This window comes from Gavia stellata, chromosome 13 (genome assembly GCF_030936135.1).
Source record: "Gavia stellata isolate bGavSte3 chromosome 13, bGavSte3.hap2, whole genome shotgun sequence".
NCBI lineage: Eukaryota > Metazoa > Chordata > Aves > Gaviiformes > Gaviidae > Gavia > Gavia stellata.
In genome coordinates, this window is record NC_082606.1 from 20,031,236 (window position 1) to 20,045,837 (window position 14,602).

General features: G+C 38.0%; 1 protein-coding gene across 1 annotated transcript in view; it reads right to left on the bottom strand.

The window, feature by feature from the left end:
• Positions 1-14,602, bottom strand: part of FAM169B (Protein) — a 39,775-nt gene that overhangs the window by 21,171 nt on the left and 4,002 nt on the right. Inside the window, 3 exon segments of the mRNA XM_059824132.1 lie at positions 3,154-3,253; positions 6,013-6,146; positions 8,875-8,934. Coding sequence (XP_059680115.1) covers positions 3,154-3,253; positions 6,013-6,146; positions 8,875-8,934 — 294 coding nt within the window.

Consider the following 14,602-nt stretch of genomic DNA (forward strand, 5'->3'; position numbering starts at 1 on the left):
TGTTTCCAATTGCTTCTCAGTAAAGCACCTCTACCCCAGCATATCCTGGGACACCCTTGGCTGCCTTCCCCCACTGGACTTTAGAAATGTCTAAATTAATTGTGAGAGGAAAAATCAGTGGGCCATGCTTGTGTTAGCAAGACTAACACTAACAAAACTGAATTCACAGAGCAAAACAGTTGGTACAGAGAACCTGATGTTCACAAATTCTAGCCTCGTGCTGAAAACTAAAAGCCCATTAGAGGTTGGGGCACATCAGTGTGCTTCTGGAGTGCATCCTCTGATTTCATTTCAGCCAGAAGTAATGCAGTTCACGCACTCCTAGACTGCTCCTTGATATGAATTGAAGCACAGTACATGGCGACAACCAGGAAATTTGCTTCTCAGAGCACTCCTGGTGTGAAGTAAAACTAAAATGCAGATGCACTGGAGAGCACATGAGAAAGAGAAGAGATCAGCTACAGCAGGATTCTTTGCCTTTCCCACTTGGATTAAACTCGAGTTCACAAGAAAAGTGTAAAGCTCAAGGGGGAAAAAAAATCATCCAACCTGTTTAGTGTTTTAACTTTCTGCCCTTGTCCTTAAGTAATGATGACTGAGTTAATAAATATTGCTTTTCTCTGAAGGAATTGGTTTTGAAACAATTTAATCTGTTCACCGGTCAGAACAAAAGGTCATATAGATAAATAAATCCAGATGGACTTGCCACATTCACACAGTCTGCTGCCTTAAGAGTCAATTCCAAATCTGTTGAACTGTGGGAAAAATATTTGGACAAAATACTTCAAATGTATATACCCATACATATAGGTATGCACACAAATACACACACACACCAGCAGACTTCAGAGAACTAACGAAAATTTATTAAAACTCATCTAAAGAAAAAAATCACGTCAGTCAAATTTGATGTGTGTAGGAAGGCTGGCCACATGTTTATAGCATATAAAATCCAGAAACAAAGAACTTCCAGTAAAATCCTTTAAATCATACTTTTAAAAGGAAATATTAAAAGCCAGATGATGTAGGCCTTACTTAAATAACTAGACTTACTGATCTCTGTGAGGCTGTTTCTGTGACTACACGCTGGTGACTCAAGCTAAAGTTTTGCAAGAGGGTTACAGCAGTCAGTCAGTCTGTTGTTTATAATATAATAAGGTGTTCCTTCTGCTAGGTTTAAGCTTTTAATGTACATAGCAATCATATAATTTAGGCTCCAATGTGGACTTGTTTGACTTGTTCCTGTGGGAAATAATTTTTTCCTTGTGTACATGTATCTCATTAATACTTGTTGTTCCTAATACTATTAGATCATTTAACCGAAGATTTGTGCTAAATGAACTGCTTTCACCTGCATTTATTTAACACTTCTTTATTTTTGCATTGTGGTTGTTACAGATCCTCATTCCTCTTGTGCAGCCTAAACTAACTTAATGCTGTTTTCAACTACATTCCTTTGAACGAGTCAGTAGGTATGCACAACTGCACTCATAGAGCAAGTTTGGCCTCCAGTGTAGACATTTCTCTTCTTTATCACATCAGTGCCTACCTCTCTTCAGAATAGTGTTAATGGAATATAAAAATTAATGTCAGGAAAGTAATTCTATATCAATAGTTTTAGAGGGACCAGAAAGTCTTTTGACTACACTCATAACTTGGAAAGCTCTCCTACCTTCAACTATGTGAATCACAACCACTAGCAAATGTCCAGTTGAAATCATATGTAAAAGAGGCTGGAAAACTTTGCAGAGTTCACCTCTAACCACAGGTGATTTTAATCTGTTTTTTGCTCTTATGAAGAAATTTCCTGGTTACAGGGTTTGGATTAAACAATGAACACTTAGTTATACTAATAGTACCTGTTCTAGGAGTGTAAGATCGTTACCTGTCACACTTTAGAACGGAACATAGAGCGCTAAACTTCTTTGCCTTGCCTTTGTTGTATTATTAAGAATACTGGCTACTAATTTATAGCTTATCATTTCAGGAAAAAAAAAAAAAGTATGTTTTTAATGACAGATGCCATTAGTTTGCTGCCACATTTGGAAGCTGAAAGTTTAAGAGGTTTCATGTGTTCTGTATTCCCGAAGTGACACAATGTGTCAATGCACAGGTCCATGTCTTTGTCGTAGATGTTCCAGAAATTCTACAGCCCATTGCTTCACAACAGCGCCAACACTCCTCATTTAATCTAGGTGGGTTGCAACCTGGGCTTTTGGTACTATGCAACTTGGAGTCAAGTTTCCCATTAATGACAGTGGAATCAAGAGTTGTTACTTATTTTCCATTTGCATTTTTTCACATTCTGTAGTCAAAGATACTTGCCTAAGAGAGTAAGTAGGAAGAAATCAGGCTGTGTCTGAAGATACTGGATAGCAGGATCCTGATAGCAGGAAGATAAAACTTAGATACAATTATTGATCAAATCTTAATAACCTGTTGATATTCTAAGCAGTGACTCATGAAACAGAAACACCAGTAAGCACATGCTGACTTCTACTGCCTGTAACACAATTGTAGTGTATTGCTGTCAGGCTGACACATGGCTGCAATAGGAAAACACCAGCATTACTAGCAGTAAGCAAGGCCAAGCTGGTAGAGTTTAAAAAATATCTTGGGAGAACTGCCAAATAAAATGGATTTAACTCTATTCCTGAGCATGGTCTCCCTCTAAATTATTTACCACTCACACACCAGTACTGGAAATAGGAGGCAATTAAACCTATGACTGAAGAAGATACCATAAAGTAAAAATAATATGAATAAGAATCAGTAAGACCTAATACAATTTCACATATATATTTGCTGTTGTTTAAGGATTTCAGAATTCTATCCAAACCATAATGCATTACATTTCACATCATCGTGAATTAGAAAAATATTACCCCATTGAACAAACTCAGAAAGAATAACAGATTTACGCAAAGTGATTTTTCAGCTACCAGCAGAGCTATGCATAGAATTTAAAAGCCCTGATTGTCAACTGTCCCTTCTAATCAGTAGCCCACCAACACAAATCCCTGACAGATAAACGGAATCCACTTCATATTCAAAACAGAACCCAAAATATTTAAATATATAAAAAAGCAGACCATCTTAAAAGCAAAGAAAGTACAACTACTCAAATGTCAAAATATTTTGACCGATTCTAACCTGTCTCTTTATCCTTTGGATCAGTTAACAGCAACATTTTGCAAGTAGGATTATTTCGGTAGAGAGGGACAAAACACACACAGGAATCTTCAAGTTTAACCTAAAAAAACAAACAGGCCCTGTAGCTGTTTGTACTGCAAAGCCTGCAAGAAGTATTTCATGTATTAGATGCACTTATGATATGTTTTACTAACATGCACGGTATAAGCTTAGCAGAACACGCTCTCAATCCTGAACTTCAAGGCACTGAAACATACATAATATTCTAATATTATCAGTAAGTAATGTTAATTTAAAAGAAATCAAGCTAATGACGTTAGTGAAGACCTTAATGCCGACTTACTTATTAGTACATAACATGGCTTTGAACACTGTTACATGCCGACAAATGGTGTTATGAAAGACCAGACATACCAAATAAAAACAAATACAACTTGCACTTCTTACAGCATCATCCAGCTGAGTACTTGGGGTGTTTTGCAAACAATTAATTAAGCCTCAGGGTACAGGGAGTATCAAAGCATTAGGGCAGTGCCTGGGCAGTTTATCTGTGAGGCACAGGGAGGGTAGATAATTGGCACAAGGTGGTTAAATAGAAGGCAAAGCTAAAAACAAAATGCAGCTCTCAAGCTCTCAGTCTTAGACTAAACTTCTAAATGATGTGACAAATAAACACAAAATTACTGTGCTCAAACAGCTCTATATGCATAGAGATGACGATTTCCATATGAATATTGCAAATGCTCTCATGTAAGTTTAGGTACAGGCAAAGAGCGTGCATAATTTAGCACAGTATGTACTGTACTTTCAAAAATCTGGTCCATTGTGTATGTGTGGGTGTGCCTCTCTCTCTAATTGCACCCATTTGTCATTTTGCTATGAAACTCAAATCAGTCATGTGATACATTTGATATTTCTTGGTGCATGGAAGGAGTACTATGAATATGGATTATTCAAGATAGCAACTTTAAGTTGAAACCAGTGTTCACTAGTTTATGAGTGCCAGAATCCTGGGATCATCTATGCAAACGCTGGACTCCAGGAAAAAAACTGAGAACTGCCTGAAATCTGTATTCACAAGCTTCCCGAAATCTCAGTATGTTCTGGAGATTCAGTCATTCTTTGGATGCTTCAAATATAACAGCATCAATGTCATTATGGCACCTGGGAGCATTACTATAATGAAAAGGCCAGTACTATTTCCAATATTGCTATGATTGTTTTTTTATCAGGTAATGTGCACTTTCACAGGTGCTAACAACATCAGCATGAGCCAAGCATAGCTTTCTGTGTATGAACGCTGCCAATGGCTTCTGTCCTGACTTGCGATAATCCTTGCTATTTGCGTACTGAATGCTTGACCAAAGACCATGCCATACCAAAAAGAAGTTCTGTGACCCGAGCAAGTGGGCTGACAGCCACTTAACACTTGCTAAATAATTATTCATGGTTGCCGGTCCTGCCACTTGAAACCTGCTTTAATTCAGATACACAGAGAAAAAAAAGCCTGGTAACTGCAGCCATGATTCAAACACAAAAATCCTCATCCTTCAGGTTGTAGGTATGTAATAGAGATTGTTAGCCAAGATGTTCACTGGGGATGGGAGCTTCACCTTATTACATTTAATTTCTTTTTAATTACAAAATATCAACATTCTTTGAACTATTTATTATAGAGTATAAGGAAAAAAACAATACACCAAGAACATTACCATTACTTATGCCCTTGACTAGCTGTCTGACTGCAGATTAGTTTAGACCTGAATTAAATGAATGCAAAGAGAAATGTGTTGCTATGAGACTCAAATCAGTCATGTGATATATTTAAGGTCTGATGAAAAGCCACAAAATCAAGACAGTTCTGAATCAAAAGCTAGAAGTCCACCTTTAACTGATCTCACTGGGTCTAGCTATTGCAGGAATACACAGAGCACTGCTTGGGATTTTAACTCACCCTCCCTTCTAATGGAACAGCAAATGAGCCTCTAGAAGTACAACCAGGCATGAAAGGCTGAGGTAAGGACACAGAAGCTCTGAACTGGGGGATCGTTGCATTTTCAGGTCTGTTTGTATTTAACCCTACATGGTCCACTAGAGGGCATTAAAAGAGTATTTAAAGCTAGTTACATTCATGGCTCAAAGATGAAGCTACCCACCTAAACCAGCGTTTTTCTGGAAACTACTGCATATTATTTTCCCAAAATGTAGAAAAGCCACGGTATTCCAAACACGTATTTCAACTAATCCATTTGCTGGTTTGATAGTACAATAGCAGTTAGCCCAGCACACCTTTTATGATCTAGAAAATACCCAGAATGAAAGGTTTCATAGGTTGACTGAAGTCAGAATTTTTACTAGGCCTGCTCAGTCACCTCCAATGCATTCCCCCCTAAGTGGCTCAGGAATGGACCCTAAAGCATTGGCACCTACAGTATTTATACCATCTATCAATCACACCTGATCAGAATTCCCTTGGGAGAACCCATATTCAAAATTATCAATATAAGTATTGGAAAGAATGGAAAGAAAATATAGACTATATCACAGTATCTGTGTAAACTGCACAGTAGGGGCAGAATACAGAGCTGCACCATGGTATAAAGGGCTATCAAATTCACTTTTGATTCAGTCCTATAAGGAGGCAGGTCAAGATGCAAAGTTCAGCTAAGACTTGTCGTTTAAGCTTATCTCTCATTTGCAGCATGCAAACTATTTGAAATCATGCAGAATTTGCTGATTTTAAGAGATTTGTAATCCGGCCACACCAGTTCACCGCTATTCACAGACATACTATGAGCACAACCAACAAACTAGTTTGCAAGTATCTAACTTGCAGTATGAAAAACATCAGCCTACTACCTCTTCTCCTCCAGGGATCGAAAAAACATCAGGAGTGGATGATGATTTCTTCAGGAGTTTTTCATAGTATGTTTCAGCATCTACTTGCAGAACCTCTGGATCTCCTGCTAGCGTATCTACCAAGTAAAGGCAACCTGTAGTTAAAATAAAACACAAGATATTTTTACTTTTTAAACTAACTAAGAAACACAAGTTTTAAAACCTCAGTTTCCCCAGCAGGTGCTTGGTGTAGCTGGGCCCTTATTGTTCCCATTAGAGCCTTTGGTATAATCCTAGTCTAAAATAGTAAGGCTGGTAAAAACCTATCTATATGTTATTTACCTCTTGACATGCAATTTTACAAAGTAGAACCGTGACAGCATCAAATCACATTTGTCTCCTTTAAATTCAACTAGCACAGTCTCAAATTTCTCTAGGTGTAAGTAAATTGCTTTAAAGCTGGAAGAGCAAAAAAGTTTCTTCAAAACACAGCCTGAGTTTCAGTACTGTCCAAAAATATAACAGGAAAAGAATTCCAAAGCTTCCACTCTTTCTTGGAAGACTGCCCCTTTATGGGTCAAGTCCATGATCTGTTGTATATCATTAGTTTTCTCCTCTTTTTTTGAGTAACTTCAATTGGGCACTTTCAAAACAATGAAATAATGTCAAAAAATATTAAAATATTTGCCTACATAAGAGTTCCCAAAATAGTAACCACCATATTTTATGCAACATAACTTTTAATCCATGTGACTCAATGCTGAAGGGTATTCATGCAAGGTATTTGTTAATTGCATGCAAACAAAAATTACATACATCTGATGTCTGTTACCTAAATGCAAAGTCCAACTCTGTGCTTGTGAGGAACCTCTTTCTGATATAACAAACCAGACTGACTGGTGGCTCATCACCATCTCAAGATAAAGAACATCAGAACAAATGGGTTAGTAGTCCAAACAGTATTCTGCCAGTCTTCTATCATAGGAAGGAAACAGTTTCAATTTAAGGGGTTTTCAATCAAGAAGCTACAACTGCAACTCTTGTAAGCCCCAAACTGAGGACAAAATCTTCTACCACACTGCTGTAGCTGGAATCTTAGTTCTGAATCCTCCATTTTTAATCATGGTTTGGTCTCACATGGCAGCTCTTGTTACCCAAGTTTAATATGAAATAACTGTACTGATAGTAAGTGCAAAGTAAACGGCTGAGAGAATGAACAGTCTTACGAGGGCCACTGCAAGAACTGTCTATATTAAGATTCAGAAACGATGAATCATAAAAGTACCACATTGAAAATGATACCTTTCCATGTAAAAGTAGGAGCATGGGATTTGCAGTAGCAGGTCAGACTATTCACCCACGGTCCCACCATCCTCCCTCTGGCAGTGATCAGTGTCTGATTCCTCAGCAAAAGGGCTACAACTGATAATTCCCTGCCACCCAGCACTGCTTAAAATGCTTTAAAGACTGTTTTCCTGCCCTTTGCAGGCAATCAGCTTACATCCCGAGGCTTGACAGCAAAGCTATGTAGTCAGAATGCTGAACAGAAGCTACTCTGTAAATGGTTTTCATAGTATGTTTGTATGTGACAAAATGGGAGAGAAAACAGCATTGCAACACTGGCAAGTTGAGTCACATTGTAAAATCCCAGCCAGTACTTAGCAGCAGCAGTTTTTTTCTGCAGCAGCCTTCCCCAGTGTACTGTGTAACACCATCAAGCAAAGAAGCCATATAAGGGAAAGAAATTAAAGATTATTATTAAAAACTTTAGCAATTTACTGAAGTAAATTTACTAGTAAATTAATTCTTTGCAAAAGCGCAGCATGTAAGACTCAAGTTTAGCACAAAGAAAAATACTGGCCATGCTAATAAATACTATTCATGGGATGCTGCTTACAAGGCTACATCGTGCCATTGTTAAACGAAAGCAACTTAAGAAGCACAATCATGTTTTCTCCTCACTGAAGAAAACAGCTAGTACCTTCAAAGTTACACTAACTTTCTGGAACACAATATGCTTGTATTCTAAGGTAATAATGACCATTTGAAGGATGAAATAATGTCACAGGTTAAATAATGAGGCATTAGAGAAGACTTCTCATCAACTTTCCATTAATACAGCTTTCCACAGAAGTAATTTTTTTCTCTAAAAAGCACTTTTAGACTTCCAGTTAACTTGTCTTTCCTGTGTAATACTCTGAAAACGCCCAAGTGAGTTAGGAGCACATATTCCAATAAAGGGGAAAGTTTTTCATGAAGAAAACAAATCTGTCTCCGCCTCTGTATGTAAAGGGGCGGGGGCAAGAGAGTGAGAGTGAGGTTCCTTTAGGGACAATACAGAGCAGAAGTGTAACTTTAGGCACCCTGGAGTGTCCTCAAGAAGTCAGTTGTGCTAAGGCTGGCTTTTGTGACCATCTCCCCAAAACTTGCACACACGTGCACGTACCACTAATACTGTTCAGCTGCCACAGGCAGGAGAAAATTCACTAGTCTGAATTTTTTTTTTACATAACCTAATGCGTTTCCCAGTTTCCCCCAGTACAAAGCGAAGAAATCACATTTGCCCTCCTGTATATGTCCCTTTTATGCTTTTTTTATCTACAGGATCAAAAAAAAACCTCGACAAAGTCTAACCATAACTATTGTTACTAGGCATTTGACTACAACAATAATTATTGCTGGCTAACAGGATGTTATAAAGGTTCCAAAATCAACTGCAAAATAATTTGTTAACTTTGCTTTAGAAGAAAAGCAGTGCTATTCTCCTGTGAGTGCTTCAGTCTGAGGCCCCTATCAGCATCTTGGGATACCAAAATGCAAAGTTCCAAGGACAGCCTTTTAACCTGATTTGAATTACTGGATTTCATTCGAATTTGATCTTACCTAGCGGCAACAAAAGAGCACATTGTGACAGCCAATCTGCTAGACACCAGGCGAGCAATTCTTTCAAACAGGCGTGCACAAAGGGTTACCATCTGCGGGAGGGAGGGAGCAAGGAAGGGGGGGAGCGAAGGGGGGCAGGAGGGGTGAGTCATAAAAAGGGGGCCTCTTGCTGCAGCCACAGAGGAGGGACCATAAACCATAAGGAGAGTAAATTTAGAACGGGAGGCCTACTGCATTAGAGGGATTCCTGACATTCGCACTGAAGTGGCTGCCATCTTAAATAGCCAAAGCTGGTAAACAAGGTCAAGACATCATCTAGGTGGTTTCTACACAGCAGAGACAACAAAGGGTTTACAGACAGGTACCAGACTTCGTCTTTTACAGGGCACTGGCATTCAGGGCAAAGGAGGAGGAAGTGTATGCAATTCCACTGAAAAAAAACTTATCTAGAGATAAATAAATGAGAAATCTGAATGGGCATATTTCCATTTCAAGCATACAGAACAGATTTTAAAGCAAAAACTAACACTGCTTCTGTTTCTCCTCCCTTTTGTTTCCATGGAGCAGTCTGGGCCACATTCTCAAGCAAGGAGCTGTAAGTGCATCTCCTCTCACTCTAGTGATCTGTCATCAATTTGCACTAAAAATCTGATTTTTAAAGTGAAAAGCTACAGCTAAAACCAGCTATACAAAGCAGGCACTGCCCATACAACTGAGTCGTCTTTATGAGGTACTACCCTCCAGCACTTACAGGTACCTCAGCCTAAAACATCACGCAACTCTGGCAATAAGGCATAAACCAAGGCCCCCTTTCAGCCCTGATCCCTAAACTCAGCTCTTTCTAAATGCACTGCTATTCCACCTCTGATTTTCTCCAGAATAGAGAGCTGAATTTTATGGTGGTTTCATGAAGTGGACAAATATCCTTCTTGACAGGTAAAAGTCAGACAAAGTTCACTTCACTTATGATCCAAAAAGATCAATATGTGGGAATCCAGATAGATCTGATTAACATGCTTATGTTCTGCATCAGGTGGATAAATAGCAAATGCAATCACAAAATAGAAGACAATATTCTACCTTAAACTAGAAATTAACTTTTGTAGATTAGAGACAGACTCCCATCATTACAGGTTCAGCAAGAATTTCATTCTATCAGTTAAAGTAAGCAGGATATTTTCCACGTGCAAAAGAATTTATTCTGAATACAACAGAAAGCACATGGTGCACACACTTGTATGTGAAATTCTGCAAGTGAAACTACAGACTGCTATAATGCCTGAAGGTAAATGACATGCTTCAATCTAAGCAGATATTCTGAAGATTATTTTTGATGGTCTTTCTATATCCCCTGTCGCTAAACCCTCTGCCATAACAGAAATAATTTAACTAGAATATACACAACCACAGAGTTGCCTCATGAATGTAATGCTACAGCAATTCAAATCACTATGATACTCCTCAGGCTCTCTTTCACTAGAATAGTCATTTTAGTACCTATGTATTAGTTCTACTATTTTGCCATTATTTAACAAATCAGTTCCAACTTGGGACAATCAACTCTGACTCTTTGTAATGTGTTTTAAATACTCATTTAAGTTTCAAATTAGTATTTATTGCCAATATACTAAAGTCCTTTTTGATCATGAACCCAATACTCAATTTATTAAACAAGAGGTATTTGCTTTCACTGTTAAGAATTTTCTATTCCTGCATTCATATGTAGCTTATTAATACTGTTTCCTTAAGCCAACAAGTTGGTGATGCAGTTATTTCAGACTAGACACACCATTGGGTTGATTAAGATGCGTTAAGGTATTGCTGGTACTCCCAGGAAAGAATTAGTTGCTGAAAAGCCCATTTCAGAAATTTGTAAGAGTATTTAGGATGCAGCCAGATTGTAAAGCAAAATACATCAACCTTACTGTAGATGAAGCATGAAAAGTGTTATGTCTGAAGTGAATTAATCATTTATCCTACAACTACTTTTTCATGTTTTACAAACACAGAGAATGATACTACATGCATCCATTAAGAATTGTATGTTTACAGAAAAGCCATCAGTCACCACAGCATTTGTATCCGGACTGTGCATCTTTGTACATTTGTGGAAATTTGTCCATACTTTTACATGTAAAAGTATGAAAAATACTTAAGTATGATTTCTAGTGGTGCAGAAACAAGATAGATAAAAAGAACCTAACATTTCTGACTTTAAAGTGTCATTATTTTTTATTCAGTTTTGCCATTTCTAATGCTTGCAATAGCAGTACTGGTTTTATTTATTGGCTTTATTTTCATGCTAATGTATTTCACAATAAAAAAAAACTTCAGCAGATTCTAAGTGTTTCTGACAGTATTGTGAGGTTTTTTTGCCCATAAAGTATTTCCCTTCTTTTTTTTTTTTCAATCAGAAAACACTTTGCAATATGAGACAAACATACGTGCAGCAACACAAAAGACTGTCTATCATGTCAATATTTAGGAACAAACGTTCTTGTAATTAAACCAGGCAACTGAGATCAGAAATCCTAAGGCTTATTCTTAAGACAGGTGTGTTTTTGTGGCCCCCAACAAATCACTTCATCTTCTGTCTGGTTTCTTATCAGTTAAGTGTATGTCTTATCTACCACTTCAAAAGGGCGTGACGTTTTCCTTATCAGTGCCTCTGAAGTCACAACATAAAAAGACAAAGAAGTCATACAACATAAATTGTTCTCTGTTCTCCTGTGGACTGTCACTGCCACACTCTGGCAGCACAACCATGACAATGTCTAGGATCTAAAGATAACTTTTTTTGCCCTTCTAAATCGTGCCCTTATAACAAAAGTGCTTTCCATTACCCTCTCACAGGACTGGGAGTTCTGTGTTAAACAGCAGTGCTCAACATCAACTCTTCTCCTTTCCTTCCAATGAGCTTGAACAGCCCTATGCATGTGGTTATCGTTAGACAACCGTATTTGTTTAACCTTTCAAAGGAAGGAAGAGGTCTTTGGCACGTTCCCGGGAGTACATGCAGAACCTGACTCTCACATCCTGAATTTAATTGAGCAAGTACATGTCAAAAACCCAAGTTCTAGTGTAAGTGAAACTTCAGTATCATAACAACGAGTGGTGGCAATGGAGCTGGTGGGCAAACGCCGTGGTGTGACATCTGCCCAATGTAGCAAGGCAGCTCTTAGCCACATGCTGTACACCATTAATGAAAACAATGTTCTTCCCCACTGCGTTGCTTTTCAGCATTACTAGTAGAGCAATCACTCTTGGAACATAAAGGATGGAAAAAACGCATTGGCGTTAACGGGTTTCTATGTTTCGATCCAAAAATGCCATTTATATATTACTTGCTATTCTATCACAATTCAAATGGCAAGAAGTGCTTCAGAAGACAAACTAAATACAAGTTTCTGTCTGTAAATAATTTTCTGCTGTGGAATCAATAAATGAAGGCAGATGGGAAATAAATAATCCTAATCCCAATCCCAATTAAGAAATCAAACAGGTTAAATAGACGAGTTCAGCTGTAGCTATACATGTCACTACTGCAAATTCTGTCACTCAAATGGAGGGCAGACCAAAAGTTAAGCATCCCAAATGCAGGATGTTATATTAGCCATCCCATTCCTGCTAACACATTTTTACTACTGGTTTCAGAAAAGGGAAGAAGAAATCTTTAAGTATATTTAGCAGAACACAGATGAGCAAAGGCAGAGACTAGACAAGCCTAACTCTGAAAAATGTCAAACACCTTCAATTTCCACTCACTTCAATAAGCTCTGAAGGCCCTTAGAACCTCTTATGACCGGGGTCTATAAAACACGTGTTATTTATTTTCCAAAACTTAAGTAATCTGCAAATTAGGAAACAGAAAAAAAATTAGACAAGGGAATTAAATAATTGATTTAATTATTTAGCTCTTTTTGGAAAAATACCTAGATGAAACCACATTACTTAAAATGTTTCCAAAGCTAGAAAAGCAAGTGCATATTGAAGGGATGACATAAAGGCAAGTGCATATTGAAGGGATATTTCCTCCACTCTAACCTGCAGTACTCCTGTACTGAAAGTTCCAGCTATAACTATTTTCCCTCAAATGGATCTTCAGCAGTTAGACTTCCAAAAATAAAGCCACACCCAACTCATAGTACAGATAAATTAAAATACATCTGTGTAAACAGCCTACCCCCTGTCCTATTATACACAGACTGCACATCTGGACTGGCATGTTTTGCACAGAGTTCTAACCTAATGTGATTGAAAAAAGCTGAGGTATTATGGCCCAGAAACAGACTTTATAAATAAAAACTGTAACATACTGTTAAACCATGGAAGTGCTACCAGCTGTAACTATGACACATCAGGAATTCATACTTCTGCGCATTTAATTCTCTTTTTCACAGAGCTCAGATGTAAAAAAGAAGGAGGGAGCTTACAGAGTAACTCAGAGAAGATGTAGTCCTGAAGAAACGGGACATTCAGAATTGCAGTTAATTAAGGCTTTAAGGTTCATATTCACATCAGGTTTTCCTCAAGGAATTCCGTTGATTCAGTGGGATTGCTGTTAATACCTCTGAACCTGTGAACATCCGAACTGAGTTCTTAATATGTACTGGTTTTCATACAACCAAGAAATGGGCAGAAATATTCCTGGAAAAGTCTAACTTCAACTACTGAAGGCAGTGGTATGGATTTTCTTGCATAAGTAAGAAAAAAATCTAAATTTGTCAACTTAATTATTTGTCTACACCCTAAACAAAATAAAACATACAAGAAAAATACACAGGTTTTCCCAGAATGACTGTGTCCATATCAGGGGCTTTCTCCAGCAGTTACGTCAGTGCTACATCTCATTTCATCATACCCATAGCCAAAATAGCTAAGACAGCAGAAGTTCACAGTCCAGGCCTGATCTCAAATTAGAGTCTGACTCTTAAAACCTAAGCAAAGAAGAAATGGGAGGCCCTGAATGATACTGAAATGTATCACTGAAGTATTTTCGTTATTCAAAGAGGCTGACTGGAAAGGAAAATGACAGAAAAGATTCTGTCAACAGCAGTAGAGCTTTTATGAATCAGAAGTTCAAATGTAAATAGTGGTGATTGAATCCTTTACAAAGATGGAAGACAGAAAGGAGGATGCATTGGTCTAAAGTCATCCTGTAACTTAAGAGAAAAGAGGAAGACAATGTCTCCCCTAGTGATAAACAAGGAATAGTGAAATGGCAGTTTGGCAAATGGTCTAGCATGAACATGATTTCATCCTGTGGGGAGAAGCCAGACAGACTGACAGTTAGGACAGTTTCAGACAACAGTTGTATTTTAAGACCAAGAAGCATTTAAAATTATTATTGTCACAACCTGGCACCAGGGCTAGTATTTAAGTACCACATTAAATACATTTCCCTGTTACCACCATCATTCAAAGCAGGTGAGGGATACCCAAGGCTGCACTACACATGGCCCTTATCTTCATTTCATACAAATTATGGCAGTATGTGTGGCATACCAAGAGTACCTGAAAGCCCTGGTTTGCTATCAGAAAGGACAATGTTCCCCAAACAAACGATGTAGCAATGAAAATATGAGACAACTGTCTAGATTTTCAGGGATACCAGTTTCAGATACCCCATAATTTGAGTTGCAAATGCTTTACACATCTGACAAATCTACTGCTCCCACCAGCAGAGTGCATAAGTCTGCCTAAGAAAGCCCAGCAGCCTTTCTCCAAA